This window comes from Sarcophilus harrisii, chromosome 2 (genome assembly GCF_902635505.1).
Source record: "Sarcophilus harrisii chromosome 2, mSarHar1.11, whole genome shotgun sequence".
Taxonomy (NCBI): Eukaryota; Metazoa; Chordata; class Mammalia; order Dasyuromorphia; family Dasyuridae; genus Sarcophilus; species Sarcophilus harrisii.
The window spans coordinates 223,239,396-223,266,423 of record NC_045427.1 but is presented as its reverse complement, the minus strand read 5'-3'; the positions used below and the strand labels follow the sequence as shown (position 1 = coordinate 223,266,423).

Genomic DNA, 27,028 nt, shown 5'->3' with positions numbered 1-27,028 from the left:
AACCAAATCTCTTCACTCCCCAGTCCAGGGGAGCTCTTCCCATAGACCAACACAGTTTCTGGCCCATGCTGTCAGACTTTATGGCCACTATTACTGTGGAATATGAGAGACCCATGTCAATGGCACAAATCACAGTGTGTGTCTCCTCCATTGAAAGGCAGTTTTGTATTTTTCCTCCTTCCATCCCACTGGATGCCATTTCAGAGCAAAGATTTCTTCTTAGGCCAGAGTTAATTTCTCCAAGCATGGATTGGTAACCTTGTGATCTCCCTGAAAAGCAACTCCGGATGGTATCTCTAATAGTAAATGATATGTTGTTAGAGACAAGTACCAAGCAATGAAAGAGTTTCTGCAGTAAGGCAGGAATGTTTGCAGATGGTGAAGGACAATTTGAAAGCAGATAAAAGAAAACACTTATAAACTTGTCATGGGGGAGGGAAGAGTGAAACTACTTGGATAATGACTGTATTTGGGAATCTTCTTGGGGCTTCCAGAAATTGCTCCTTAATACTTTTCTTCCTGGAAATTATCATTTTTTTAAAAATGTCTTTTTTTTCTACACAGAATTTTTCACGCTACAGTGAATTTTATCAATAGGTTTCTTGTAGTATCACATTTGATTTGTTGTAAATTGTTCGCCCAGGACAGCCATTAACCCCATTCCCAACATCTGTTCTCTTTCTAGCTTGTCCTGTCTCCTGTCCCTGTAATCTGTCTCCAGCTTCCCTCTCTCACCTCTCCAGCGTCACTTTCTTCAGCCTCGCTTGCTCGCTCCCTCCCTCCTTCCCTCCCCCACCCCATTTGCTCTCCAAGCTCTCTCCGGCTTCACTTTCTCTCCTCCCCTCCCCCCCCCCCCCCTTTTTGCTCTCCTGGTGTCTCAAACTCAGTTCCTACCATTTGGGTGAAATACACATCTGTTTCAACTCAGAGCAGTCTGTGTGAGAGGACTGAGTGTGTGTGTGTGTGTGTGTGTGTGTGTGTGTGTATGCGCGCACGCGCCCGCCACAGAGAAGGAGTCTGGGTCTGGGTCTGTGTATGGAGCGGTGACCCGAGAAGGGGGGGAACACAGGCAGCCCACCATCCCCCTCCCCCCGAAATGCTGCGCTCTGAACGCGGTCTCTGATTACGCGTCTCCCATCTCTTAGAGACTGCTGCGGCTGCTGGACTTTGAACAAGTGCTCAGAGCCCCGGAGCTGGTCCGGCAGCGGGTCCTTGGGTCCCGCTGCCAGCCCGGATCGCGTCAAGGGAGCTGGGGATCCCGGAGGTAAAAAACTTATTTGGGGGAAGAAGAGGGTTGGTAAAGTGGGGGAAGGGGGAACTCAGGTTGCTGTTTCCTCCAGGTTTTTGTTTTGAAATGGGAGCCGGAGGCCCCCTGCCAGGGGTTAATCGTCGCCTCCCGTCTCTCCTCCCCTCTCTCCACCTCTTTCTCCTCCTCCTCCCTCGGTCCCCCTTCCTCCCCCCTCCTCGGCTCCCCGCGCAGGGCTGGCGGCTGGCGGGCTGCGCGGATCGGCGGCGGCTGGGGCTGTGCCGGTACCCGGAGCTACCTCGGGATCGGGGTATTTAAAGCCGCCGGGTTACAGCAGCAAGACTCGCCCGAGCGAGCAGAGCGCGCAAGGTTGGGAGGCGGGGAGCACACACACACACACACACACACACACACACACGTACATATTACACACACTCTCCCTCTCTCTCTCCTTGCCACGGAGGAGGAGTGGCTGCAGCAGCAGCAGCGGCGGCGGCGGGGCGGCGGTAGTGGAGGTAGCTGGGGCCGCGAGGAGCCTCGGGCAGGGGAAGGAGCCGGAGCCGGCGCTGCGCTGAGCCGGGCGGTTCTCCTCGGCATGCAGCGCCTTGGAGCTGCGGGCGCCCCGCAGCCGGAACGGGCTGCGGCACACGCAGAGGCGGCTGCGCCCCACTCGGGCTGAGGCTGAGGCGGTGCCAACGGCAGCAGCGTTTCCTGCGCCCTGGTGAGTGGGGCGCGCTCCGGGAGCCCAGCCCCGGCTCGGGAGGGAAACCCGCTCTGGTTACAGAATGGGAGAGAATGGGGGAGCAGAGACCCCCGCCACCGAATGTGCTTTATACTCTCCTAGTCTCTAGACTAAGGAAGGGGGAAGATACCTGGGGAAGTGGGGTCAGTGCGGGGCGGGTGGGGGGGGGTGTAAGGAGATGCGTGGCATGGCGAACAGGTGTATATGAACGGGGGGGGGGGGGGGGGGGGGGGGGGGGGGGGGGGGGGGGGGGGGGGGGGGGGCGGGGGGGGGGGGGGGAGGATTAGGTGAAAGGAGAACGTGGAAGGAGAGGGGGAAAATCCTAGTCCCAGGGAGGAGCAGATCGTGGGGAAGGCTACCCATACCCTCTCAGATCAGTCCCCCAGTGTCCTAAGCCAGGGAAGTGTCTAGCACTGCCCGGGCGCTGGGCACAGGGCTCCTGACAGAGAAACTACCAAGTAATATAAGGGGCTTAGTTTGAAAAATTCAAACCACTGAAGGGGATGGGGGTGGTCGGTGATGGATTCCCCTCTTTCTTCTGTTTTGGGGTATCTTGTTTAGTGGGGACAGAGGACTGGACATAGATAGCCTCAAGGGACGGAGTAGCCTCGGAGCCGAGAGGGTTCCAACTGAGCCCCTGAACTCATCTAGCCCCGGAGCTTAGGCAGGGAATAGATTCTGAATGGACTCTGGCTGCCTCCCCTCTCTGTGAACCGGCTTTGTCAGTTAGTTTTTTTTTCTGGGGTTTAAACTCCTTGGGAAACTAAAGAGAACATCCAAGGATCCCGAAGACTACCCACGGGAACGAGAACACGAGGTCACTGGGGAATGAGGAAATCCCCAATGGAGAATATGGGTTTTTTAAAATATGTAGTTCGTTCCCTAGGTTCGGTCTTGTAGGACCTCCGGGAGACACCCTCCTTCCCTCCCTCGCCTCCCCTAGTGTTTTAGAAAGCCTTACGGGTGGAGATTTAGGCATTCTTCTCAAACACCTATTCTCAGTTCCTTAAAAGCAGAAGATTCCTTGCGGGGAGAAAGCGAAATTTAAAGCCATGGTTCCCTTTTCTGTGAAAGAGCTCATGTTCTTCCCGTATTAGCCCTGTCTGGATTTAAATACAGAGCAACCGATCCCGATTTTGATACTCCTGTGGCTGCCACTCCCCACCCCCTCCCCAGTTCATTTCTCAACCCTTTTCCTGCTTGGTTCCCTCTTTCTCTCTGTGTTTTAATCACTTTTCAGTTAAGAGTAAATATTTAATTAATTAAGTAATTAAATTCAGCTTATGTGTGAATCTGGGTATTTGCACATCTGTGCATATTGGTACAACCTCTCTCCACCCCATCTGCCCTTCTTCCTCCTCCAGCCCTCCCACACAATCATTCTCCGCTCTCCTTCTTTAAGACCAGAGATTTGAGAAACGGGAGTTACAGAAAGATTCTATTCATGTTTGCCGAGAACTCCTGATAGTAGGAGCCAAAAAGCTTTCTATGAAGCCTAGTAGCAGGTTAAAAAAAAAAAAAAAAAAAAAAAAAAAAAAAAAAACAGGCTTTCTTTTGAGAGCCCCACCCCATGAACCTCTACCTCGAGAAGTTAATATTTATTCTTATCTTCATAGAAAAGTAAATTTCTTCCTGCAACTATACTATTATGGAATCACGGGAGAGGTTTAATTAAATTAAAACCATTCATTAAATAAAGTGGGGAGGGGGGAAGAACATAAATGAAGGGCAGTTTTCCTCCATTCACTTACCCTGTTTCGTGGAAGAGAGAAAAATAATTCAAAATAACCTGTCCCAGTGTGTAATTTAATGTTCTAATAAGCAGCTGGAAGGATGATGGTGCTGGGCTTGGCTAATGAAATGTTAGACATTTACACATAAAGTATCTTCCTTCCCTGGGTAGTTTGTGTGCATAAATATATTCTATTGAAGTTAGCTCAGGCAGGAAGGGTCAACATGGATTTGGGGTTGTGATTGTGGGTATCTGGGGTACTTTTTACTATTTGAACTTAAGGAGAGTTTGGGGGGTTGGGTTTTTTTTGTTTGTTTGTTTGTTTGTTTGTTGGTCTAGGCTTTAAAAAAAAACCTGATGATTTGGATTTGGGTTTTTATTTTATTTTTTTTTAACATTATATGAGTATTGTAGCAGCTTATCCTTGTGGAAGAGAACTGCATTTGGAGTGAAAGAATCTGTATTTGAATCCCAGTTCTGCTTTTTACCAGCTATGTGGTCTGAGGTTAGTCATTTGAACCCTAACCACTTACCTCAGCCATAAAATGAGGGGCTTGGTGCCTTCCAGTTCTAATTCCTATGATGAGTTTGTCTATTTCTCTTTCAATGAATAGGAGTAGAGATAGCCGATTCTCTTTGATAGGCTAATATCCAGTATAAAAGTACACACAAGTGCTGTATAACCTGAAACAACAAAGCTGTAGCTGCAATGGAAAGGACACTGAATTGGGAGTCAAGGCACCTTGATTCTAATTCTCTTCTGTTGCGTTTATTAACCAAGTGACCTCTCATTTTCTCTCTTTGGTCTCCTATCTAGGCAATAGAGAGATTGAATAAGACACAAGGAATCTTATTTGGGATCCAGGACTTTTTTTTTAAGTTTTGATAATTGCATTTCAATGTAATTGGGCTTTATATTATCCTCTTCATTCCATTTAATGTATAGAAAAATATTGTTCTGACTAGAGAGCCATTGGTTTCACCAGACTTCAAAGGGACTCATGCTATTAAAAAAAAATTGGTTAAGAAACTGGATTAAAACAAGATTCTGCAAAATACAGCTCACAGAGACCCTCCAGCCTTTGCATTACTTGCCAGCTATGAATGGTGGGGAGGGGGGAGGGGTAAATTTTAAAATAAAAAACCTTACTTTAAAATGTAAAAATCATTCTTAGCTCATAGAAGGTGAGCCTGATTTTGGCAACCTCTTGAGTAGATGCCAGAGTTTACTTCTAGCTCCATCATGATTCACCTCCCCATCCCACCTGTATCTAGTTTGAAATGTCCTTTGAGTTTCAGTGATACTTCATATTAATTTCACAACTCTAGATCTATGCAAATAAAATCACTCTCCAAGTGGGCATTCTATCTACTATCTCCATGCCTTCTCCTTAGCTATTCCCTGTCCCTGAAAAGTGCTTTCTTTCCTTACCTCTGACTCTTGGAATCATTGCCTTCATTCAAGGATCAGTTTGAGAATCGGCACTTTACCTATAGATGGATTCCCTTTATTCTTCTATTGTTATTACTCTAGTAAACCATAAGTTCCATAAGAGAATTTTTCTTTTGTATATTCAATTTCTGGAATTAAGATGCTTATTCATTGATGCCTCCCTCAACTTACCCTAATTTATTCATTTGTGTATATGTCATATTATCAGATGATATATGTGTGTGTGTGTATGTATAGTTGTTGTTAAGTCTTTTTTCAGTCTGACTGATCTCAAGCAGAGTTTTCTTGGTAAAGATACTGGGGTGGGTTGCCATTTCCTTCTCCAGCTCATTTTACTGATGAGGAAACTGATGTAAAGTTAAATGACTTTCCCGGGATCACACAGCTAGTATCTGCAGTCAGATCTGAACTTGGGAAAATGAGTCTTTCAGATTCCAAGCCCAGTGCTCCAGCAGTTCTAGTTGCTTTTGTGTATGTGTGTATATATATGTGTGTGTGTGTGTGTGTGTGTATGTGTGTGTACATAGATATGTATTTACACCTATTTATATGCACATTTAAGCACTTTAGAAGTCTTGTAACTGTATCAAGTTTATAAATGAAACATCATGTAAATAATAATTATGTTGCATATCCCTCCCTGCCCTGTCCCCCAACACACACACTTGTAGACTTGTAGCTTTTTGAAGTCAGAGATTCTTTGACTTTTCTCTTTGTATCCTCGGCGCCTAGCTCAGTGACTTGCATATAGTAGACATTTCACAAGCATTTGTCAGACTGAGTGAATCCAGCTGTTTTCCCCGGTGAGGGTGGCGTGGCCACAGGGCAAGATTCTTTTGTGTTTACATTGAGAATGTGGAACATTAGCCGGCCTCTTACATTAATACTGGACATTTCATGTAACTTGGACATTCTTCCTTGTCTATATAGGAAAAGTCACCATATAGTGCAAGCAGCCTTAATGGTGTGTTTAGCTCATTGTCTGTAGGTAAGAGAAAGGGCAGATTTTATTCTTCTGTTTTCTTTTCATTAAACAAGATGGCACTACACCCATGCCTCTGCCCTTTCAGTGTCTGCATACACTCTTCCAGCCAGGATATGAATAGTGAATGTGATGGGGTTTAAAAAAAAGGAAGGAAAAACCCATGCCTGTTGTAAGCACCGCTAGCTAACTGTAGGAGGGTTAAGATCTCCATAGGAGCCAGGACCTCAAGCAGTTGACTCTTGTGCTTCAAAGATCCTGATTACAGTGTGTGTGGATGGTGCCATGGAGCTGGCTTAGTCCTGAAAGTGCCCAAATCTGGGGTATGATTCTAGTTGCTCTCCCAGAGCTGTAGCATGTACCATCTGAAAGAAGCCCCCATGGGTGACACAGGCCCTTACCTAGAAGAACTCCTTTGCTGTAGTAGCTATGAGCAAAGTCTACAGAAATTGTCCCCCGGATCTCTTTGAATGAAAGGCACTATCTAATTGCAAGATCATTAAGATCATTATAATTAATTGGCACCCTGATAAATGGCATGATTGCCTAATTGGGTCTGTTGCTAGGGAACCAGGGCTCATGCCATGCATTGCACCATTGCCAAAATTGTAATGGCACACCTAGCCTGCCTGAGTAGTATGTGGAGCTTTGGACTCAGCTCTTAACAGGTAGAGTTGAGGTAGTGATTTTGGCCAAATCACATCCATTCCCCTTATCATCAGCACCAGCAGGCATGTCTACTGCATACCTACTAGGTATAGGTGCAAATGGCAAATCCACCTTGGGTTATTATTACCCTTTAGCAGAAAGAATGGTGCAACTATAAAAAGTTACATTTTTTTCCATTTTGTACTTGAATTTAGTGAAGTATCTCAGTGGGTCTAATGATGAAAGACAACTGCTAGATAGATATGTCCTTAAGCAGGAGGTTGTACCATGTATTGGAAAGAACTTGGAGTCAGAAGACCTGTTTCTGAGACCCAGCTGCATCCCTTACTTACCTGGGTGATCTTGGACAGAGTATCTCTCTCATTGCCTCATCCATGATTCCTCAGGTGGTGGTTCTGAAGAGAGGTGCTTTGTAAGCCATATGGTGATAGAGAAATGTCATTGGTAATATATAAGAAGTGTCTGTAATGTTCTCTGAACTTCATTATGCTATCGTCTGTGCTGTGTGTGTGGATTATGTGCATATTCCATGTAGTACTTAATTCTATATTGTCTTAATTTGGTTTTGAATATTTCTTGTGTGTGTATATATATATATATGCATGTATATATACACATGTGTATGTATCTAAACCTATGTGTCTACATGTGTATACATCTATACATGAAAGTTCAACCAGAGATTGTGTGTGTGTGTGTGTGTGTGTGTGTGTATATGTATGTGTTGTAGAGAGAGATATAAATATAGCTAGATTTTTTTCCCTTTGCCCAACTAGACTCCAAAAATCCTGATTACTGTGTGTGTGGATGGTGCCATGAAGCTGGCTAACCTTAAGGTTAGGAACCCAATCTTTTCTATTTATGTGTAGATATCCTACCAAGACTCCTACTGTCCCTGTGCTAGCACTCAATGATCTAATAAATGTCAATTGATTAAGACCCACCAGATGCAAAGCACTGAGCTTTATCATCTTAGGGAGAAACAGGGAGAAGTAAAAGACATAGCCCTTGCCCACCATGAGCTTGCCATCTGTTCAATTCAATAATCATTTATTAAATGCCTGATCTGTGCCAGCTACAGGGCTTAAAGGGCAAGGTTTCAGGACCTACCTCTGGGCTGGGCTGGTGCTAACATCTTGACTTTGTCTGCAACTAGAACCAACCACCACTCCCACCCCAGTTTGCAGTATAGGTATAGACCACTAGGCCTTATTGCCTGACCTGGTCCTTGGTTTCCCTTTCTTGGTTTCACTCGGCTTCTATTTGTAGAGCTCCGGGTTTTAGCTGAGGGCTATCAAGTTGACCCTGTTCCCAGACTCATTACAAGGATCACTCCTATGCTTGAGTTGGTTGGCCTGGTCCATCCTCCCGGGAATGTGAGTGGTACCCGCCCCTCAAGATGTGTTTGACCAGGTGGGAGGCCAGATGTTTCAGGAAGGGGCCTGCCAAGAATCCTGCTTGCTGACTAAAAATCTTGGGGGTGGAGGGAAGGGTGGAGCAGGGCCCACAGAAGGTTTGATTCATTAGGTCCAAAAGAGAAAATGAAGAGACTTAAGGAGAATTTGTCAGCTGAAGGCCGAAGACAGGTGCTCGCAACAACTCCAGGAGGTAGCCATTTCTTTTGCCCACATTAATTCAATTCAACAGCCCCATGTCTATCTAGCACCCTGTCTACCTCTTGTTCTAACTTGAGACATATAATGTGCAGGAATAAGTAAACACATGGTCATTTGAAGAAAGAGTGAATACTACTGAAGGGACCGTTGCTGAATTTCAAGGTATAAATCATTCTCTGCATTCATTTTTAAAATATCTGTTAAATGCCTAATATAGGTAAAGTATTATGCCAGGCAACCAATGAGATGCAAAGCTTAAATAAGACACTATCCCTGCCTCATGGGCTGGTAGTCTAGTGACCAACAGTTCTGGGTAGAAGCAACTAGGTGGCAGAGTAGATAAACGCTGAGCCTGAAGTAATGAGTTCAAATCCCATCTCCTATATTCCCAGCTTTGTGATCTCAGGTGAGCCCCATGCTTGAATGCTCTCTACCTCAGTTTCCTCTATAATTACATCTACAGCCCAGAATTTTTGTGAGGATCAACATTTGTAATGTGCTTTGCACAGTGCCTGGTGTATCACATACACTATATAAATGCTAACTGTTCTCATTATTAGAGTAGACACATAGCCCATGGTTATCTAGTCCATCCCAGACTATGCCTCAGATACTCTTCAAACATCCAGCCCAGCAGTGTACTTCTCTTCCTTGCTACTGTCATGTTTTTTTATCTACTTTCTATCCCTTGCTCTGGGAACAAAAATTATTCCTATCACTGCTTCTGAAGAGGCAGTATGGCGCAGTGGCCAGAGGGATGTCCTGGGCATTAGGAATGCTGGGTTCAAAGCCTGCTTCTAACAGTACTGTCTGGAGCACTGGCTCAGTCACCCAGCCTCCCAGAGCTAAAGTTTCAGATAAGATAGCTGGTCTTGTTAAGATGGTCTTTCCATTTGGGATCAGTGGGGGGATATAGTGGATAGAGCACTGGGCCTGGAGCACTCAGGAAATCCTGAGTTCTAATATGGCCTCAGACAATTACTAGTTGTGTAATCATGAGCAAATCACTTAATCTTTAGTCTCAGTTTCCCCATCTATAAAATGGGGGGAATAATAGCACCTACCTCCCAGGATGGTTGTAAGGATCAAATGAGACAGGTTGGCAAAGTGCTTAGCTTAGTGCCTGGAACATACTTAACAAATACTTAAGGAATAGCTAGACTTTGAAGTGGATAGAGTTCTGAGCTTGGAGTCAGAGAGAACTAAGTTCAAATTCTACCTCAGATACTTATTAACTATGTGACTCTGGGCAAGTCATTTAATCCTGTTTGCTTCAGTTTCCTCATATGTAAAAATAAATAGGAGAAGGAAATGGCAAACCACCCTGGAACCTTTGCCAAGAAAACCTCCAATAGGGTTATAAAGAGTCAGACACAAGTAAAACAATTGAATAACAACAAAAATATTTATTCCTTCCCTTTTTTTTTTACTCTTTCCTTCTTTCTTTTCCCTCCTTCTTTCCCCTTTTTTCTCCTTGTTTCTTTCCCTTCCTCCCTGAAGAAATTACAGGTGTAACTCCCATTCTGTCCCACTCATTTAGTGTCTGGGTATTCTATTTAATTGAACTTTTAATTAACTACAGTCTTCTCTTTTTCTTCTTCCTTCCCAAGCCTTGGTATTGAAAATTTCCTTAAAATATCTACCTTGATAATTGAATCAGATTCAGTGGATGCAAGTGAATGTGTCTCTTCTTGATGAATCATCTCCTGCATCTTGGGATCATCACAGTGAGCATTTGCTCTCAAATGCTTATTAGATTCAGACTCTTCCTAGCTGTGTGATTCTGTACAAATCATTTAACTCTCTTTGCCTCAGTTTCCTCATCTGTAAAATGAGCTGGAGAAGGAAATGGTAAACCACTTGAGAATCTTTGTTAAGAAAAACCCCAAAGGGGATCATGAAGAGTCAGACAGGATTGAACAACATTGTGCTCAAGGAGAGTGTAAGGGTGAGTAATAGCTTGTATCTGTCTGTTGGATATAAAATTTCAAGATGTTTTTATGCTTATTAACTCATTTTATCTCCTCAGTAAGTCTGTCTGTCAGGCAGGCAAGGGGAGGAGCATGATACTCTTATTCTTCAGGTGAGAAAAAACCAACACAGAAGAGCACTTGGTTAAGGACATACAGTGCATTAGTCAATCTTTGAGCAGCTCCTATGCAACTTGGAGTCAGTGGACCTGTTTTCGAATTCTGATTCTTAGTACCTTTAGTGTACCTTTGATCCAGTCCCTTGAGTTCTTCGTACCTCAGGTTTCTCAACTGTAGAATGAGGAAAATGAACATTTAAGGGCTCTTCCAGCTCCAAATCCTGTGATCTTCTGATCCCTGAGAGAAATAATAGACTTTCAAAGGAGATCTTCAGGAAAGGGAGTAAGTAAAGTTCTTCCCACTGTGAATTCCAAGAAAAGTGGTAGATGATCTAAATTTCCTATTGTACGTAAGAATCCTAGCTTGCATTTACAAAGCTCTTTACATTTTACACAGCATTTTATAGTATACAAAAGGTATTCCAGCAGAGTAGAAAATGCACTAGATGATTCAGAATTAGGAGGCAAATTCTGAGCCTATTATCTATGAAAATTCCCTAGACTCCATTCTCCTCCTCTGCTAAATCAGAAAGTTAAACTAAGTGAATACTAAATTTTAAACTGTAAACTCCTTCCTACCTCTGAATTCTATGATATTTGGTCTTTAAAATAACTTTATGAGGGAAATATTTTAGGGAAGAAAAAAACCCACCTAGTGTAGATTTCAGTGATTTAACTAAGATCAATCACATAGCTAGCAAGTGATGGAGAAAAAAGGAAAGGGAGTATGCAGTTATTAAGTACTTACTATGTGCTAAGAACTGTGCTTCAAGCTTTACAAATAGAATAGGTGGCCCTGGAGTTATAGTCTGGTTTCATCTTCATGAGTTCAAATCTTCTGAGTAAGTCACTTAATTCTATTTGCCTCAGTTTCCTCATCTGTAAAATGAGCTGGAGAAAAATATGGCAAAAAGTGCTCCATTATCTTTGCCAAGAAAACCCCAAATGTGGTCTTGGAAGAGTCAGACACAATTAAAATAAGCATAATACAATAACAGTTATATGAATATGTGTAGATTATATATGATTATATATGTATACATATGTATGTATGATATATTTATATATTTAATATAATTGGTTTCCTTTGTAATCCTGTGTATTTTATTTTATTTTATATATTCTAAAACATTCAGAGAGGGAATTCGTGATGCAAAAGGGAAGGGACTCCCTTGTTTTATAGAGCAGGATCTTGAGGTCCAGAGATTCCAAATGATATGCCCAACATCACACACACACACACACACACACACACACACACACATAGAGTGTAAACTCTCTGAGGTCTAGGACTGTCTTTTACCTCTTTTTGTATACTCAACCCTTAGCAAAGTGCTTGGCACATAGTAGGTGTTTAATAAATGTTTCTTGATTGAGTGATTGATTGAGGTAATAAGTAGCAGCTAGGGGCTTTAGGGGACATAGAACACTGGATCTAGAATCTGAAAAACCTGAGTTCAAATTTGATCTCAGATACTAGCTGTATAGCCTTGTGCAAGGACTTGTGCTGAGCCTCAGTTTCCTCAATACCTACTTCCCAGGATTGTTGTGAGCATTGAATGAGATAATAATTGTAAAGTGCCTGGCATATATAGGTGCTTAATAAACGCTTGTTTCCTTCTCTCCTTTACTTCTCCAGGATTGACTCATCCTCCAAATCCTGTGCTCTTTCTACTATACCTTGCCATCAAAGGGATTTTTCTTACTCTCTAATGCTAAAGCAAAACAGACCAAGTAGGGTGTCTGCTTCCCCCAGTAGAGGAGCTTATTAAAACTAGGATCTGCAGCTGTTAGAATCTGATCTTTTCTTGTCATTGCAGGTGGCTCTGCATCTCCACAAATAAGCCCTCCAATATTCCTTAAGCTTTGTAGCCCATGCTTTTCAGGGTCAGGGATCCCTAAGAGAGAGCCCCCATTAGTGTGCCTAAGTAGTATATCTCCTAGTATTGAGCCAGATCACCTGCTCTGGTCCTTTTTGGTCTCAGTATCATCATCCAAAAGATGGGCATGACTTGCTATCTGTCACTAGTTCAGATTATCAAGTGTGTTCATGAGCAGATGTCCATCCAGTAGAATGGATGTCCCCAAGTTCGTGTATTTACACGAACCAGATCATGCTCCATTCTCCCTCCCTTCATGATCTTAACTCTCCCTTCTCCTTCTCCTTCCAATGAAGCCATTAGCTTATCTGGTGATGCAGTGAATTCCTAATAGTGGAGAGGTTCTCATCGTGACACTCTATGGAAAATTGGTCACAGCTCCAGGACTACTTCTGACCTATCAGGCAACAGGAGCTTCTTCTACCACTTTACAGTCTATTTCAAGCTGCTAATTAGATTTCACAGCAAACACCGGGTTAGGAATGGACCTGTCATTCTAATTCTCTTGACTCACATTTCTAAATTTAGATGGTTATTTGGTAAAATTGCTTCAAATGCTCTCACCCAGCTACCAGTACGTGGTTCCCAAATAATTGTGAGCTTCAAGCCGTCTCCGAGGAGTGCTAATAAGAAGTTCTTCACCTACTAATAACAGGGATGTAGCACGTAGAAATCATTTATGCATCTCTGAATGGGGGGAGGGGGAGCCCTAGTCGAAAGTAATTACCAAAGTAGAAAGGAAGCTGGTCATCATAATTTTTTTTTCATACGCCTTGTGGAGGGTGATGGTAATTTCTCTAAGTGTAAACATTCATTCCACGTGGATAAACACACACCTGCACTAGATACCTTCCAGGAAGGAATGAAATATCCATCACTCACGTAGAAGATTGTAGAATGGTAGGGCTGAAAGAAGGGATCTAAGCACCATTTATTCCCCTCATATTATAGATGGGGAAACTGAAACTCAAATGACCTAAGAGCTCACATACAGCAAGGAAGTCATGGAATTGGGGATAGAACTCAAGTCCTTTGACTCTGCCCATGGAACAGAATGTCAGAACTGAAAAGGGACCTTTTGTGAAATCATTAAATCCTACCACTTCATTCCCTGAAGTTATTCAGTTTGGTTATTTTTCCATTGTATCTAATTCGTTGTGACCCCATTTGGGATTTTCACAGTAACACTACTGGAATGGTTTGCCATTTCTCCAGTTCATTTCACATATGAGGAAACTGAGGCAGATAGGGTTAAGTGACTTGCCCAAAGTCACACAGTTAGTAAGTCTCCAAAGCCAGCTAACCATAAAGATGAGTCTTCCTGATTTCAGGCCCAGTGCTCTATCCACTGTACCTCCTAGCTGCTAATTAGATTTTACTTATAAATACCTGAAGTATCGCTTTTCAAAGTGTAATCCACAGGCTCCTGGGCATCTGATCAAAACTCTATGTTGAGGTCAAAACTATTTTCACTCTACTAAGATATTAAAATTTCTTTCCCCCCCCCCCCAGGATATTAATCTTGTCCAGGGTCACACAGCTAGTAAGTGTTAAGTATCTGAGGTCACATTTGAATTCTGGTCCTCCTGACCTTAGGCCAAAGTTTTATCTACTGCATCATCTAGCTGCCCCCATTTAAAAATTTCCAATATAATAAATATCAATAGATATAACCTATGTTAACAAAAAATTCTATAAATCTTCATATTCCTCAGTGAATTTTCAGAGCATAAGAAAATCCAAAGATCAAAGCATTTGAGAACCATCGCATAAAGGACAGAGTGTTTTACTAGAAATCAGAAAGACCTGGATTCAGATTCCACCTTTGACACTTAAATATCTACATGATTTAGCAAATCACTTAATCTCTTTCAGCCTCAGTTTCCTTATCAATAAAATGAAAATGATAATACCTACTTTTGCAGAGTTGTTATGTGATTCAAATGAGATCTTGGATATAAAGATCTTGCAAAACTAGTAATGTAAAATAACACTGAAGCACAATGTAGTGTAATCAATGGAGGGCTGGCCTTGAAGGCAGGAAGCTGGGTTCAAGTCTTACCTGTCACAAACCAGAACTGTAATCATGGACAAGTCACTAAATCTCTCCCTGCAATTAAGCCTCAAAGTTAAAAGATGCGTGGCCAGTATGCATCACTTTGGGGAATGGGGGCAGGAAGTAATTTACACATTGTCTGTTCCTATACCAAGAAAATCATTGCTCTGGACAAGAAGAGGAGTCAGATCGTTTTTCTTTGTATTTCCATTGCCCTTATATTTAATAGTGTTCAAATAGAAATCTTCTAGAGACAAATTGCTGTTCTGTTATTTTTTTTTAATGCTCAGATTGTCGCACAGGTATATAAAGTAACCACTTTTTTGCAATTGTATAAAAGTATTGGTTCATGAATTCATTCTCTGAAGACTCACAGTAAACCTCTTCAGGAATATTCCTGGAACAGACAGATAATGGGAATATGTACTTCATTTCATCTCCTTATGGCTTTAATTTATTCTCTTAGATCTCTGTTTTCAGAGCTTTCCATACTATGTACTTTAGTGATTATAAGTATTTAGTATCACAACATCTATTATGTTGTTTGTGCTTTAAGCTTTTATGAGTTAAAATAATATCTAGGTGGTGGGGGGGCAACATTTTTGTCAACAATAATCAACAAATATTTATCAAGGAAGTATTAGGTACCAGATGCCACAGTAGACACTGAGGATGCCAGAACACAAGGGAAGCAACTACTTACTACTTCTTGAGAAGCTTAATGTCTACTCAGAGGAGTGTCTGTGTGTGTATACATACATATATGTACATATATGTGTGTGTGTGTATATATATATATATATATATATATATACTATTGTTATTCACAAGTCTCAGTCACGTCTCATTCTTCATGACTCCATTTGGGGTTTTCTTGGCAGAGATACTAAAGTAGTTTGCCATTTTCTTCTTGTGTTCATTTTACAGATGAGGAAACTGAGGCAAACAGGGTTACGTGACTTGCCTGGGGTCACACAGCTATTAAGTGTCTGAGGCATCAGATTTGAGCTCAGGAAGATGAGTCTTCTTGATTCATTACCCAGCACTCTATCCACTGTGCCACCTAGCTGATATAGATGCGCTTATACACATAGAAATAGATATAAATAAGAAATATATTTTTTAAAATGGGGCATTTAGGTAGCATATTTATGTGTATTTTTAAATACACACACAAACATATGCATGTAGATATATACACACACTCACACAAATAGGCATGTAGGTATATGCCCCAAAATGGAGCATTTAGGTACTTTAGTGCTTAGTGGAATAGAGTCTCCAGTCAAGAAGACTCTTCCTGAATTCAAATCCCACCTCAGACACTTACTAGCTATATGACCCTGGGCAAGGCACTTAACACTATTTGCCTAAGTTTCTTTATATATAAAATAAACAGAAGGAAATGGCAATCAACTCCATTATCTCTGTCAAGAAAACTCCAAATGAGGAAAAGTCACAAAATACTGAAAATGACTGAACAACAACTGTACAAAATAATTATACAATGATTTGGGTGGAAAGTAGTAGCAATTAAGGGGATCAGGAAAGGTCTCACCTAGAAGGCAATGCATGAATCTAGTCCTAGAATAAAATAGAGAAGCAGGAATGGGGAGAGAATATTTGTTCTAGGTGTGGGGCAGCAGCTAATACAAAGACCTAGAGGCAAGAGATTTTATGAATGAGGAACAGAGAGAGCACCAGTTTGGCTGGGTCACAGTGTGAATGAAAGATACCATGGGTGAAAAGGTTCCAGTTTCACACATACATATATGTATGTATGTGTGTATTGAATTCTCAAGGAAAATGGAGAGAGGAGGTCAATATTTGTAAAATGGTGATTTGCCATATTAATTTATATAGGATAGAGTGCTTTGGCAGTAATAATTATTATCTTGTTCTTATCTTTTGCTATCAGGTTCAACCCATCAACAAACATTTATTAAATACCTACTATGTGTCAGGTACTGCTAAATATTGGGGATACAAAAAAAGGCAAAAAACTGCCCCCACTCTCAAGGAATCTTAACAATATACAAAGCAAGTTTTCTTATGCTAAATAGGACACAATTAACAGAAGGAAGCCCCAAGAATTAAGAAGAGTTGGAGAAGGCTTCCTGTTAAAGATGGGTTTTTAGTTGGGATTTAGAAGAAGCTAGGGAGGTCAGTAAGTAGAGCTTCCACACATGAGAGTCTGCCAAAGAAATGCCCAGAATGGAGGGATGGAGTGTCTCATTCGTGGACCGGTCCAGGAGGCTAGTGTCTCTGGACTGCAAAGTACATATCAGCAAATAGGATTTGGCATAAGTTTCCATCCTGTCTTTACCCCTTGTATTTGGTGTTCTATGTTCAGTGTTGCACAGATAGACAAATAAATTGCTTTTTGTAGTTGAATCAATGTGTTAGGATGCTTTCTCTCTTCATCAGACTCCCTAAATGTATTCTCAGTACAACTGCATCACATTGCCTTGGACATACAATATCCCAAAAGTCAGTTTTTAGCTTTTATAGCTTTGAATTGCACCACTATTTTCAGAATGCCCATATAATTGTGATCGTCAGCACCAGACAGAACATTAGAGATGCTGTGTACCTCATCTTGTGCCCTCAGGGTTTTTATGTGCCCTTCTGGATCTCTCTACCTTGGAAATCTTTTGTTCTGTTACTATTACTCTTATTAGTATTATTATTATTGCAGATGAGAAAGTATTCTGGAGAGCTTAGACCAAATCACACACCTAACAAAGGTATGGGGCATCAAGATCGAGGTCTCCTAACTTCTGCCTTTGTGTTTCTTCCCTCCCTACCACCCAGCTGCCTACAAAGGGTAGCATTGTGAAGCTCAACAATTAGAACAGAACAATGACTTTTCTAAGGTCCAAATTTATTGCTTTTGGCCACAGAGAGGCTCTGGGGAGTCGTGAATTATTTCAGGACTGCAGGGGCTGCTTTTGTCCACAAGTGGGTCGATTGCTGAAGTGTGACACTGGACACAATGAGCAGAGGTGGACATTTCTATTTGTAATTGCATTCTCCCCACCTCCCTCCCCCAAAGCACGCAGGAACTGTCAATTGGCTTTATGCCTATGCACTGGACTAGTTAAATGTAATTTTCAAGGTGAAGAGAGCAGACTACATTGCAGACATCTACAAAACTTGGAATCCTCCAGGTGCTTTCTCCTGCAGATAAACTCATTAGGAGATTAGGTGGAGAGGATCCCTTCCAGGTATAGAATTTTTAAAATAAGCCGTTGTAGGTTAGTGTCTCCCAAAGTAGCCATGACAATTTTCCAAGTACAAGGGCTATATTAGGCTTCTGGTGCCCACTAAGCGCCTGCCCTGCCTATAGCCATAGATTTATGCCATCTGGGAAGGAGCTTGCCACTTCCTGGACTTACAAGGTCTTTGCCATCCAAACACCCAGAGGCTCCTGGGGAAAATCTTTTGAAAATCCAGCCATCTTTGACTAATTCTCTAAGTGATTTTGAGCCAGTCACTTTCTAGCAGGGGACAGGGCCAACAGGGGATGACCTAAGCCAGCCTCTGTAAGGAGAGGACATCAGCCTAGCACCTGGAGCTAGAGCCAAGCAGCCAAGGGATCCCCTCCATTGCAGAAGACAGAGCTAGAGCAGTGCCCAGTGCAGGGGGAGCCAGGCACCCCATATCCAATGAAAGACAGAGCCAGACCCAGCATTCAAGCAGCCACTGCCAGAAACACAGTAAAAGATAAGGCCAGACAATTCCTGCCAAAGGTGGAGTCTGTTCTTAGCCATGGAACTCAAGATTGGGCAGCTCTTACCCATAACAAAACACTTGCCCAAGTTTAGAAGACAATGTAATGAGCAGGACAGTTTTACTATTACTAGTTAAATTTATAACAGAAGTTCAATTTCTTATACAGTCCTCTTTATATATTGAAATAAAAACTAAAATTTGGCCTTTATATATTGAAATTGTCTATACTGAAATGTCTATAAAGCAGCAGATAGAACACTAGGTCTGTGATCAGGAAGACCTGAGTTCAAGTTCAGCCTCTGATACTATGTGATCCTGGACAAGTCACTTAACTTTGATTTGCCTCAGTTTCCTCATCTGAAAAATGGAAATAATATGTTAGTGGTTGTCTTACATGGAGAAGAGGAACAAAATATCATCATTATGTGGCTGATCAAACCAATAGGAGCCTGAAAGGGTACACAGGTCGAGCACAAATAGTCTATATGAACAAAAAGTGGGAATAATAACAATGCCTCACTCCTCTCCTCTCTTATAAGAGTCAGATGAGATAATGGCTTAAAGGTGCTTAGCACAGGGCCTGGCACAAAGTAAGTACTATATACACGTTGTTGTTATTATTAATCATCGTGAGGCATTTCTTAACTTTTTAGCCATTCTTTGATATCCTTCTTTTGTGCAAAGCCAGGAAAGAAGCCGATTCATCTTGGGAACCCCCAGATTGCCCTTCTGCTACCTCCCTTCCTCCCCATCCCTTAAAAAACAACTTCCAAAGCCTTCATTTGTATTGTAATGTCAGTGACTCATATGACCCTCCTTGCCTCCCCCATCCCAGGAGACTTTGGATTTTGGCAAGGATCTGAGCCTTAGATAGAGGGGGAGATGATGGGATGTTGAAAGCTCCGGCGTCAGCCGATGGATGGTTTGGGGATGGAGGTAAGCTGTGACCCCAGAAATCTCCCCAGTCAGGGTTGTGTTTGTAGAGTTGGTCTTCCTGTATAAATGAGTAGAGATGAGCTGATTGCAGAAGTGGATGCAAAGCCCAGCTTAATTCATCTCCTGAACTTTGCCATTTCCTTCCCCTTCTTCAGCACTCCGGCCAGCCTTGGGGGGTAGTGACTCCTCAGATCATCACTATGGAATGGGTATGATGGGACCATGAAGTTTGAAGTGTGATTCATTCACCCCCCCTCCCACAGAAGACCTCCTGGACATCCTGAGGGAGGTGCAATGCTTTCAAAATCTGGCAGCCAGTTTTGCCCAACATGATGATAGGAGTTGGAGCTGGAAAGGACCTTCCAGAGCATCTACACAAATCCCTCAGAGTGAAGGAAACACACTTCCCAAAAGGGAAGATAACTTGTTCAGGTTCACACAGGCACCTAGATATTCACTCCAGACCCTGCTGTTCCACACTATTTGAGTCTGTTTTTCATTGTGCTTCATTTTGTTGTCCAGCATGGAGACATAGGATATTAGGGAGAATCTGCTCAGAATCATGGACTTTAGTGCTAAAGATTCCTTAGATCTTCTAGTCCAGTCTTCTCATTTTTACAAACAAGCCCAGATTTAAGGGACTTGACGAACATCACAGAAACAGTTAACGTTAGAACCAGCCTGAAAGTCCAGCCATCCGCTGACAAATCCAGTGTTCTTTGTCATTTTATCTGAATTTCTAATAGAGAAATGGAACATTTGCCCCTGAGTGGGTGGTAAGTCTGTGGCCACATTCCTGGGCTTAAAACCCAGGAGTCCTTGTTCCCAGATTTTTCTGAAGCTAGCAGCTTTAGAAAACCTAAGTTTGTATTCAAACCCTACTGCTTACTACATGTACGACCTTAAACTAGTTATTTTTATCTCTCTGGACCTCAGTTTCTTTATCTATTATATGGGGGAGAGGGAAAGGGATGTCTAGAGCAGGAATTCTCAAGCTAGGGTCTTCAGGATGTCTGTGAACTTAAATGGGAAGAAAAATGTATCTTTATTTTCACTAACCTAATGAAATTTAGTATTGCCTTTAACGATGAACTTTTTTTTTTACTTCTGAGAAGGGTTTTGGGTGCTTTACCATAGTGACAAAGGAGGCCATAGCATAAAAAATGTTAGGAACATCTGGTAGCCACTTCTCAGCTTCACTGAGATGGCCCCAGTAGGGGAGAGGGAACTCTGGGTCAGAGGTAAGCAAGGCGGCCTGGTCACTGAGCACCAACTGGCTTTTTCTTAAAAGTGCCTTTAAAAGCAGAGGATCCTTGCACAAAGCTCCCCACATGTGGCCGTGGCCATCTGTGGCCATCCACATGGGAGCAAGCTTGTCTATTGTTGCAGAAGGGACGCCCTCTCTCCTTTGCCAAGATCTGACTGGCAGGGCCTCCTGTGGGCAGAACAACCCAGTAACCTGTGCCTGGCCCCTGTAATCTTGCCAACCTGACCTTTTCCCCACCTGTGACTTCATCTATTGAAGTCTACTTCCCAATCTGTAAAATGGGATGATTGCCCTCCCCCTCCCTACCTCCCACCTATGTCTCATGAGATCATAGGTGTTGGAAGTGCTTTGTAAACCTGCAGTGCTCTCCAGATGAAGGGAGCATTTGGGTTTCCCCTGCTTCCCCCAGTATGACTTCTCTGCTTCTGCTCCTTTCTTATTTATAGCCCCTTTGCCCCAGAGACTAACCAGGGCTACCCCCTTGTAATCTTGAGTTAATGCCCCACATATCTTTACCCCACCAACTGCTCAGTCCACCTCCTGTCTTAGGTCTTGTTTCTCCCTTAAAATGCCCTCTCCTCTCCACCTCCCCTTTTAATATTATATCCTCCTTCAGGTCCCTGCCCTATCTGGTTTTGTGAACAGGGACCCAGCTCTTCCCATTCAGAAAAACCTGGATTCAAATTCTGCTTCAGACGTTTAGTAGCAAGGGCTTGGATAATCTCTAAAATTTTTTTCTAATCATGGTATTTTCTGATCATCCATAAACATAATCAGCCAAAAAGCATTTGGATGCTATTATCATTCATCTTGGTAAATTCACTGAGCAAATCATTTAATCTCTGTCTGCCTTAGTTTCCTTATATACAGTGTAAGCATTGGGTTTAATGACTTTAAGGTGTCTTTTAGTTCTAAATCTCACAGGCTGCTGAAGCTTAGGGACCCCTTCTCAGATTATTTTTAAATTTATATTTAATAATTACTTATAATAAATTTATAAAACAAAATGCATAAGATTACAAAGGAAGCCAATTAGATTGAAATTACTAGAATGTTGTTGTTTTTTAAATCCACACTCCACCCCATCTAATCCTTCCCAGCTGGAAATTATTCTTCCTCACTGAATCTGTTAATACTTTTTGGGGGGAGGAGGAGAAAGGTAGAGTAGAGAGCTATGGTCTCATTATTATAAAGAATTCCCAGTAAGGAAATTGCCTCTACCAATACAGATCAGTATTCCTGAAAATACTTCATGTTATATTTATGTACATATCCTGTTGCCTCTGTATTCCCAGATATCTGATGCCATTTGATTCCAGCTCCCTATGTGACCAAGCATGATATTTTGCACATAGTGGATGCTCCATAAATAAATGTTTGTGGAAAGAAGGAGGGAGGGATGGAGAAATGGAAGGAGAGAGAAGGAAGAAGAAAGGGAAGGAGGAAGAGAGGAAAGGAAAAAGGGTGGGAGGGAGGAGGAGAGAGAAGGAAAGGAAGAAAGGAATCAGTAAGTGAACAATTTGGCTCACTTATATGCTGTGGGACTGCTTCGGTGGTCCGGCTAGGCAGGGATAGAGTACAAGTGCAGGGGAACTCCTACTGATGCATCTCACTTTGAGAGTGAACATTTTGCTTATGTGCTGAGTCTGGGTGGTTAGGAGATGGGAGATGTACGATATGTACAGGGCTACAGTTCTTCTGTTCCTTTGTTCCTGGCTGGATTTTGGTTTTTTTTTTTTTTTTTTTTTTTATTCTTCCCTGCTGCATCTGGGGCCAGAGAAGTCATGATCCTGCCAGAGAGAGAGAGCCACTGCCTACAGCAAAGGGAGGATCCGGGAAGAAGGGCTGACAGATGTGGATGTGTCATCCTGAGTCTAGACAGGATTCTGGATGTGAGAGGTTTTCAATTGCACATTCCCCTTCCTCCTCTGCCTTTCCCTCTTCTCTCAAGCTGTTTCCTTTACCTAAAATATCCTTCCCTTTGTCCATCTAAAATCTTATCTGACCCTTCAAGGCCTTTCTCACCTGGATCTTGCTTATAGTCCTGACTTTCCCTTTAGCTACCCATGGGATAGTTCTCTGGGTTTTAGTTATTTTGTATGTAAATTCACAAAGGATTTGGAGTCAGAGGATCTGGGTTAAAATCCTGCCCTACCATTTATACTCAGTGACCTTCAGCAAATCACTTATCCATCCTTTTTGAGTCTCAATTTCCTTATCTATAAAATGGGGTGGGGTAGACTAGAATATCTGTAAAATCCCTTCCCTCCTGTGAATATAGAACATCTACTCTTTTGGCCTTCAAGAAGGATACAAAAATTAGATCAGATGCAATGCCTGCCCTCATAGAGGTTCCAACCTCATAGGGGATATGTAGCGTATACAGACAGCTATATATTTCAAAAACATACTTGAGAACATGTATTAGGTGCAGACAGTGCCACATGAGGCTAGGGACAGGAGATCGCGGTGGGAGGGGGATAGCCAGAGCCAAAGCTGCTTTCCTGTGAAGAAGGTTTCTCCTCTATCTCATTTCCCCCTATTTTCCTTTTCTCATACTGGCCTGGATTTTCCCAAACTAGTTATTCTGCCCATTTTTAATTTTAGGGAATTTAATAATAAGTGTTTCTGTTTTTTTCTGGACCTTGCTACTTTCTAAAAGGAAAAAAAAGGGATACAGTATAGAGGGACATGACTGGGAATCAGCAAGTCAGGTTCTAGTTCTCCTGAGCGACGTAAAGCAAATTACTTCTTCCTTTTCTCAGGAAACATCTATAAACATCAGAAGGTTAGACCAGTTGATCTCTAAGGGTGCTTCTAATTTTGTGTTGTGAGATCTTCCTCACCACCACCATCCCCTACCAACTCTGATATTCTGTGTTCTAAGGATCTTTTATGCTGTGACATTCCATATTCTAAAAGCCCAAGGGCCTTTCCCCTCCCATACTCCCAATTCTAAGGGCCATTCCCTCAGTAACAGTCTAGGAATCAATAATGAATGTCTGCATAGAAGTATTGAAATCTATTTTGATTTCAAAATACTAACTCATGTCTCTCTTGACTTTTCTCCAGGTTAAATACAGATGCAGGAGCTAATTTTTCTGCAAATATTGGGAATTAACTGTTTCCAAAGACCTTATACTGGGATAGAGAGCCTTGGGCTGGAAAGAAGATGCCAGCACTGCACTCAGAGAGGAGACTGGTTGTGTGGTTCTGAAACTGGCTCTTAGGAACAAAGCTGTGCTATTTGCTTTTTGGATGGAATATCAAGTTGGTTTTGCTGAATGGGGTTCAGTGTAGGCCCTTTTAGTTCAGCTACTTTGAATCTCACAAAAAGTAGGCAGCTTCCCTTGTGTAATTTTTTAAATTGATTTTCACCACATTATTACAGTGAGCTGGCACTGGGCCAGGGAAAGTCACGGCTTGAGAAATTCATCAAAAATTGACTCATTGATCACTTGATCTGATATAATAATTAGCACTTGTTCATCTTTATCTCCTTGCTACTGGTTCTCTGGCTAAAATTAGGGAAAGGAAATCCCATTGATCCTGAAGAATCCCAGTGGAAATTTTTGTCAGTTCCCAGGAGAACGATCTCTCTCCCACAGGATCAGTCAGGTGACAGGCTTACACTTGGAGTACATATCTCGGCCTGTGTCTGCATGAGCCACTGCTGACACCAGGAAATTCAGTCTCCCTGGTGTGTCCCAGCTTAAAATCTTGGTGCAAAGGGACTTTAGAATCTATTGCAAATTCCTCATTCTATAGTGGAAGAATTGGCTCAGAGAGAAAAGGGGACTTGGCAAAAGCCATGCTAGCAAATGCTACGGAGACACTGCAGGCCATCCCAGCTTATTTGCATTGCTTAAGGTGTATACTTTGGGATTCCATTAAATGAGAAAGGTTTTGTCCTCCAAAAGCAAAAAGATCTGTTTCTCATCATAAGTGTGTCATGCTCATTTCAGTCAGGATGTTGACATCTCACAGACCTGTCCTATGCTATAATACTTTGCTAATAATAAAATCGCTTATGTAGAGCACCTTCCCTCTGGAGAACATGGAGCAGTTGCACATCTCTGCTCTCCTTTGTCCTCAGAGGGGCCCTGTGAGTGATAGGTAAGGACCAGTATTTCACAGATGGACAGCAGAGAGGTTGTCATTTGCCCAAGGTCACACAATAAACCAGATGTAAAACCTTGACTCTTTGACCCTTTTTGGAGGAGAAGGACCGTGCTCCATTCCCGTTAGATAAAAGAAACAACACACATTTACTCCTGGGAAGACACTTGAAAGTTCTTTTTGATAAGAAGTAGTATGTCACTTGAAAGAACAAGCTGTCTGTGTTAGCACAGGGAAATTCTCCAGTTATAATCCTATTGCATGACACTATCCTTGTTGCTATGGCTTTGGACCTGAAGCTATAGTTTGAACAACATGGACAAAATTATGATAATGGCTTATGGGGTATTCATTTAAAAAGGGGGGGGAATGACAGGAGTGGCTAGATGGCACAGTAGATAGAGAACCCTCCCTGCTGTCGGGAGGACCCAAGTTCAAATCCAATCTCTAACACAACATGTCCTAGCTGTGTGACCCTGAACAAGTCACTTAACCCCAATTGCCACACAAAAAGAGGGGGTTGATATTTTGGTTTTTATATTATCTTCATTTCCCAATGTGTGCCTCACTTGATATCCATTTCTTATAAAAAGAAAAAAAGAGAGAAGCAAAGTTATCTCTTTAAAAAATATCTTTAATGACAACTAACACATAGAGTCCAATGATGTAAGCAATGTTCCCCCCCTACCATAGTCTTCTACCTTTACAAAGAAAGGAGAGAAAAGGTTGCCTACTGTTTTTAAGGTCCCCAAAACATGTATGCTCTCTGTCTCTTTTCTCTTTCTCTCTTCTCTCTCTCTCTTTCTGTCTTTGTCTTTCTATTTCCCTCTCTCTCTCTCTCCTCTTCTCTCTTCCTCCCTCCTTCCCTCCCTCCTTCCTTCCTTCCTTTATTTTTCTTTCTTCCTCCCTTTTTCTTTCTTTCTTTCTTTCTCTCTCTTCCTTCCTTTTCTTTCTTTATTTCTTTCTCTCTCTCCTTCCTCTTTCTCTTTCTCCTCTCACACATACACTCTGTCTCTTTGTCTTTCTCTGCATTTGCTGAGCATTTTCCCTTTCTTTTAAAAAAAATAATATTTTATTTTTTCCAGTTATATGTAAAAACAATTTTCAACATTTATCTTTTGAACGATTTCAAGTTCCAAATTTTTCTCCCCCCCCCCCCTTCTTCCAGAGACAGCAAGCAGTGTGATATAGGCTATATGTGCCAAAGTACACTCTTCATGAAAATCCTATGAGATAGATAATATCTGTATTACATTATCCCCTCTGCAGAAACTGAGGCTCCCAGATGTTGAGGCTTACCCAAGGTTGCCCAACTAAAAAATGTCAAAGCTTGGCTTTGAACCCTTTCTCTAGCTTCAATTCCAATGCTCTTTCCATCACAACTGTGACGAGCTTGATTTCTTCTTTCCTCTCTCCTTTGAAGAGTGTGTCTCAAGAGTCTAGTTGTCTAGAGACAAGTGGTTTCTCAGGTTGGGGGTTGGGCAGATAGGGCATCATCCGACACTCCAGATGATTGCCGGACTCTAGCAGAGAAGGGTCTCTGGGGCTATGCGTCATCTTGGGAAACTGAACATATTTTGCTCCTGCTCTGTGTGGACTTGAGACAGGCTAGCTGGGGCTTACTTATCTTTTTCAAAGAATTTCACAGTTCGTGCAAAAGAATTTCCTTAAAAATTAATTTTGGTTTATTTTTGCTTGAATATCAATGTGGTTTTCCCTTTTTTTACTCACAGATCTGAAATAGGAGAAGATAAAGAAAACAACTTCAATCTCCCGGCTTTCACAGGAACCAAATCAGTGAAATAATGGCTCCCTATACCCTTCTCCTCGGCTTATTCACTGTGACTGTACTCTCCCTGCTGGACAGCAGCTCAGCCTTCCTGTCAAGCCAGCGCCTCAAAGGGAGGTTCCAGAGGGACCGGAGAAACATCCGTCCAAACATCATCCTTGTCTTGACAGATGACCAGGATGTAGAGCTTGGTAAGAGACCCCAGAGACCCCAAACAGATTCTCTTAGTCAAAAAAAAATTGTAAACCCTCTCTGGCAGAGTTCTGAGGCCATAGCTACACAGCATTCCCAAGTAAAGCCAGTCAGAACTATCTGGTTCCAGATCAACTTGAATAACAGACAGATAGAGGTTTGTCTCACAAGTAAATCTGAAAAGTAGATTTTTCCACTTGTTCTCCCTTCTCCCAAACTTCCAGACTTTCCTGGTGAAAATTTGCAGTACTCCTCAAGGATTGGAGGGCTCCAGGCTGAGAGGAGCAGGGCTGGGGGGCAGGTGGGAGGGATGCTGATGCTGCAAAGAATTGACCAGCTGCTACTAGCTTCATGCCCTTCCCCTCCTCAGGAAGACAGGATTATGATAGCTAGCTTGAGCTCAACCAGATAAGACTTGGAAACTGACAGGTTGGAAACCAACTTGTTGAAGACCCCCTCTGCTTGAGATAGCATCTCTACAGAAAGTGTGACTGATGATCCAAATGGGAATCCACTTAATCACGC

The 27,028-nt window shown here is 42.3% G+C and overlaps 1 protein-coding gene across 3 annotated transcripts in view; it reads left to right on the top strand.

Moving 5' to 3' along the window:
* Window positions 1-999: 999 nt before the first annotated feature.
* The window catches only part of SULF2 (sulfatase 2), a 135,988-nt gene continuing 109,959 nt past the window's right edge, over window positions 1,000-27,028 (top strand). The window contains exons 1-3 of one of the 3 annotated variants that reach the window (XM_031951579.1): window positions 1,894-1,967; window positions 22,181-22,295; window positions 26,256-26,502. In XM_031951579.1, coding sequence (XP_031807439.1) covers window positions 26,328-26,502 — 175 coding nt within the window. In that variant the 5' untranslated portion in view covers window positions 1,894-1,967; window positions 22,181-22,295; window positions 26,256-26,327. Of the gene's footprint in view, window positions 1,265-1,889; window positions 1,968-22,180; window positions 22,296-26,255; window positions 26,503-27,028 lie in introns of those variants that run through there. The other 2 variants (XM_023494530.2, XM_031951578.1) reach the window with 2 other exon arrangements.